The 5,000-nt window shown below is 46.0% G+C and overlaps 1 protein-coding gene across 2 annotated transcripts in view; it reads left to right on the top strand.

The window, feature by feature from the left end:
* LOC132966995 (aryl hydrocarbon receptor-like) overlaps positions 1-5,000 on the top strand; it is a 45,442-nt gene that overhangs the window by 32,800 nt on the left and 7,642 nt on the right. For both annotated transcript variants that reach the window (XM_061033895.1, XM_061033894.1), the window contains exons 3-7: positions 731-837; positions 3,320-3,409; positions 3,575-3,686; positions 3,791-3,918; positions 4,012-4,208. In XM_061033895.1, coding sequence (XP_060889878.1) covers positions 731-837; positions 3,320-3,409; positions 3,575-3,686; positions 3,791-3,918; positions 4,012-4,208 — 634 coding nt within the window. The remainder of the gene's footprint in view (positions 1-730; positions 838-3,319; positions 3,410-3,574; positions 3,687-3,790; positions 3,919-4,011; positions 4,209-5,000) is intronic.

The raw sequence follows: 5,000 nt of genomic DNA, 5'->3' as shown, positions 1-5,000 counted from the left end.
CTTCACCGTGTGTGTGTCATTACCCACAGAGGCCACATGAGGGCGCTCATCTCTGTCAGGTCCTGATTGGTCTGTTATTGTTTATAAATAAATAAAAGATCCCGGGTGGACTGTGGCGCCCTCTGGGATGAATGAAAGTGTCACAGATCTCGGGGTGTCACATCAGATGAGGAGGCGTGGCGTTATTCATTTGCCAAACGCCATGCCGCCCTCGTGAATAACCGCTGATCCTGACATGACCCGACACCGTGTACTTCCTGGAGAGGAATGAGGATTTCTTAAAAAAGGCTTTCAGCAGTGATTCAGCGAGTGCTGCCAAGAGAAGCAGAGGTGAAGCCAAAACAAACACGGAGAGGAACTTTTTTACCGTTTGGCGTTGCCAGACTCACACGGCGCTGTGAGCTAACAAAGGACACATTGTAGAGCGCTCTTAATCCCTTACCTGGACAGGATCGTCTGAACATTGTTCTCGGGCTGCTTGTGTCGTCCTGTTGATTCAGATTCTCAAGTCACACGATCTGGAAAAGGTCATGAAGATGGCGAGGGTCACGATGCGTCTGTTTACAGTCTGATCTGTGATTTGTGGACTGTCACAGACACCCCTCCCCCGCTGACCTGCTCTCACACTGCTCCAGGACTAACCGGGCCCGAGCACGGCGACCTGAAGAAACGATTAAAAACACAGAAAAGTCGTTTGTTACTGTGCTAACCCTTTTTTTTCTTTCTGCAGCCACGATGAAGAACGGTCACGGCAGTCCGATGTTCTCTGGAGTCGGCGGGCAGAACGGAAACAACATGGATACCGGCGGTTTCTCTGAGGGGGACCTCCTGCTCCAGGTACACCACAGGGCACGCTAACGAGAGCGGGGGAATTTTTACAAAGAGCAACATCTGTGTCTGCAGACTCTTTTAAATCTTAAAACATACTTTTACAGACTGTCTTTGATGTGATGTCGTCTTCTTCATGTCTTTTCTTTCTGGTTTTACTATTTTGATCTTCTTATACTTCTTACTGTTCTTTTATTTATGCTCTTATCTTAACTCCTCTTATGTTTTAGGTCATTTCTTATCTTACTTTGTCTATTTATGTTTTATATTTACTTTTTATTATAATTAATATATTTTTTTGATAATTGATTCACTTGTTTCTATTTCTTTTTCTGCTCTTACCTTCTTATTGTTGTTCTCTTTTGATTTTCTTTTAGCTCTTTTAGTTTCTTACATCTTTTTAAATCTTTGCTCTTGGTCTCAGCTCGTGTTGTTGGGTTCTTATGATGGTTCTTGTGATGGTTCTTCTGATGGTTCTTGTGATGGTTCTTATGTGTCCTGGGTTCTTATGATGGTTCTTATGTGTCCTGGGTTCTTGTGATGGTTCTCATGATGGTTCTTATGATGGTTCTTGTGATGGTTCTTGTGATGGTTCTCATGATGGTTCTTGTGATGGTTCTTATGATGGTTCTTGTGATGGTTCTTATGATGGTTCTTATGTGTCCTGGGTTCTTATGATGGTTCTTATGTGTCCTGGGTTCTTGTGATGGTTCTCATGATGGTTCTTATGATGGTTCTTGTGATGGTTCTTGTGATGGTTCTCATGATGGTTCTTATGATGGTTCTTATGATGGTTCTTGTGATGGTTCTCATGATGGTTCTTGTGATGGTTCTTATGATGGTTCTTATGTGTCCTGGGTTCTTATGATGGTTCTCATGATGGTTCTTGTGATGGTTCTTATGATGGTTCTTGTGATGGTTCTTGTGATGGTTTTTGTGATGGTTCTTGTGATGGTTCTTATGATGGTTCTTATGATGGTTCCTGTGATGGTTCTTATGATGGTTCTCATGATGGTTCTTGTGATGGTTCTTATGATGGTTCTTGTGATGGTTCTCATGATGGTTCTTGTGATGGTTCTTGTGATGGTTCTTATGATGGTTCTTGTGATGGTTCTTATGATGGTTCTTACGTGGCGGCTGTGGCTCAGTTGGTAGAGTTGTTGCCTCTCAACCAGAAGGTTGAGGGTTCGATCCCCAGCTGAGCAACATGTCCAATGTGTCCTTGGGCAAGACACTTAACCCTGAATTGCTCCCACTGCTTCAGTGGTGGTGTATGAATGGGTTTAGTTACTTCTGATGGATGATACTACATAGTGATCACTACCATCAGTGTGTGAAAGGGTATGAATGGGTGGGTGTGACAGGTGGTGTAAAAGCTCTTTGAGTAGTCGGAAGACTAGAAAAGCACTATATAAGCCCAAGTCCATTTACCATGTGTCCTGGGTTCTTGTGATGGTTCTTGTGATGGTTCTTGTGATGGTTCTTATGATGGTTCTTATGTGTCCTGGGTTCTTATGATGGTTCTTGTGATGGTTCTCATGATGGTTCTTGTGATGGTTCTTATGATGGTTTTTGTGATGGTTCTTGTAATGGTTCTCATGATGGTTCTTATGATGGTTCTTATGTGTCCTGGGTTCTTATGATGGTTCTTGTGATGGTTCTCATGATGGTTCTTGTGATGGTTCTTGTGATGGTTCTTGTGATGGTTTTTGTGATGGTTCTTATGATGGTTCTTATGATGGTTCTCATGATGGTTTTTGTGATGGTTCTCGTGATGGTTCTTATGATGGTTCTTATGTGTCCTGGGTTCTTATGATGGTTCTTGTGATGGTTCTCATGATGGTTCTTGTGATGGTTCTTGTGATGGTTTTTGTGATGGTTCTTGTGATGGTTCTTATGATGGTTCTTATGATGGTTCTTATGATGGTTCTCATGATGGTTTTTGTGATGGTTCTCGTGATGGTTCTTATGATGGTCGGGTTATATATGTCTGTTGGGTTCTTTGTATTTATACTTGAATTGTATTTAATTATTTTTAGTATTTTGTATTTGTTTGTTCTTGTTTTTGCTGTTTGTCAAAGCACTTCGTAAACTTGTGTTTTTAAATAAAGTTATTATTATTATCACACCATGCTGAGGACTTTATAGAAATAAAGGCTGCGTGGTCGGAGAGCTAACGACCAGCATCACAGACGGAAAGAAGGAAGTGATGTCACTCACACACACAAGATCCACAGAGCGCCCTGCCGACACCCGGACACGCTCTGTGGATCTTAACAAAACCTGGACCTGTCGAGGTCTCTGCACAGGGTTTATAGACCGTCACCTGTCAGCGACATCTTCACACTTTGTGTTGCTTAATCATCACAACGGGCTCTGATTGGTTAATACAGACTTCTGTGAGTCCAGCTGACTGTCTGTGGTCTCTGCATGCTCTGATTGGTTAATACAGACTTCTGTGAGTCCAGCTGACTGTCTCTGGTCTCTGCAGGCTCTGAACGGCTTCGTCCTGGTGGTCACCTCTGATGGGTCGGTGTTCTACTCCTCTTCTACCATCAAGGACTACCTGGGCTTCCATCAGGTGAGAGACGCTGGGGAGACGCTCTGAGGAGCGCCCCCTGCAGACAAAAGCTGGTACTGTTTCATGTTGTCATGTTTTTATTTCATTCCTTTCTGTTGCATTATCACGCTGACAGATGATTGGATCCTGCATTGACTTGTTTGTAAACATTTGTGTTGCGTTCAGTCGGACGTGGTCCATCAGAGCGTGTTCGAGCTCATCCACACGGACGACCGCGCCGTGTTCAGACAGCAGCTTCACTTCGCTCTCAACCCCCCGACAGCCGCCGATGGAGACGGTGAGAATTGACCCCGAGCTCGTTAAGGGAGAAGTTTAACGCGGTGCATCATGACTTCCTGGTTTAGGTTCTGACAGGTGGAGGTGTGTCCTTCATGTTTTCAGAGCTGCAGAGTTTTGGGAGTAAAGTCCTCTACAGTCCAGAGAAGCTGCCCCCCGAGAACTCGTCCTTCCTGGAGAGGAGCTTCGTGTGTCGTTTCCGCTGCCTGCTCGACAACTCGTCTGGATTTCTGGTTAGAAAACATTTATTAAAAAGGTTTTATCAGGAAGGAGAGCAGACACGAGCAGCCGTCCATATCATGACCACATGTCTCTCTCTGATCCAGGCTCTGAAGTTCCAGGGCCGTCTGAAGTACCTCCAAGGTCAGAGGCTTTTAAAAGGGGCGTGTACCAAAGCTCAGCTGGCGCTGTTCGCCATCGCCATGCCGGTCCAGACTCCGTCCATCGTGGAGATCCGGACTAAGACGCTCCTCTTTCAGAGCAAACACAAGCTGGACTTCACCCCGATGGGCATCGACAGCAGGTGTCTTTAAAGTCTCCCATTTAAAGTCCAAAACCTCCAGACGGATTTTATCTTTAAGTCCAGATGATTCATCTCACGACAATGAAACTTCATCCACTTCTCCTCATTTACTCAACTTTACTCTCCCCCCTCTATCTCTCTCTCTCTCCCTCCCCCTCTGTCTCTCTCTCTCTCCCTCCCCCTCTATCTCTCTCTCTCTCCCTCCCCCTCTATCTCTCTCTCTCTCTCTCCCCCTCTATCTCTCCCCTCTATCTCTCTCTTTCTCTCTCTCCCCCTCTATCTCTCTCTCTCTCTCTCCCCCTCTGTCTCTCTCTCTCTCCCCCTCTATCTCTCTCTCTCTCTCTCCCCCTCTATCTCTCTCTCTCTCTCCCCCCCTCTATCTCTCTCTCTCTCTCTCCCCTTCTATCTCTCCCCTCTATCTCTCTCTTTCTCTCTCTCCCCCTCTATCTCTCTCTCTCTCTCTCCCCCTCTGTCTCTCTCTCTCTCCCCCTCTATCTCTCTCTCTCTCTCTCCCCCTCTATCTCTCTCTCTCTCTCCCCCCCTCTATCTCTCTCTCTCTCCCTCCCCCTCTGTCTCTCTCTCTCTCCCTCCCCCTCTATCTCTCTCTCTCTCTCCCTCCCCCTCTATCTCTCTCTCTCTCTCTCCCCCTCTGTCTCTCTCTCTCTCTCCCCCCTCTATCTCTCTCTCTCTCTCTCCCCCTCTGTCTCTCTCTCTCTCCCTCCCCCTCTATCTCTCCCCTCTATCTCTCTCTCTCTCCCTCCCCCTCTATCTCTCTCTCTCTCTCTCCCCCTC

Source organism: Labrus mixtus, unplaced genomic scaffold, assembly GCF_963584025.1.
Source record: "Labrus mixtus unplaced genomic scaffold, fLabMix1.1 SCAFFOLD_140, whole genome shotgun sequence".
NCBI lineage: Eukaryota > Metazoa > Chordata > Actinopteri > Labriformes > Labridae > Labrus > Labrus mixtus.
Note: the sequence above shows the minus strand (reverse complement) of the source record. Positions and strands in the feature narration are given on the sequence as shown.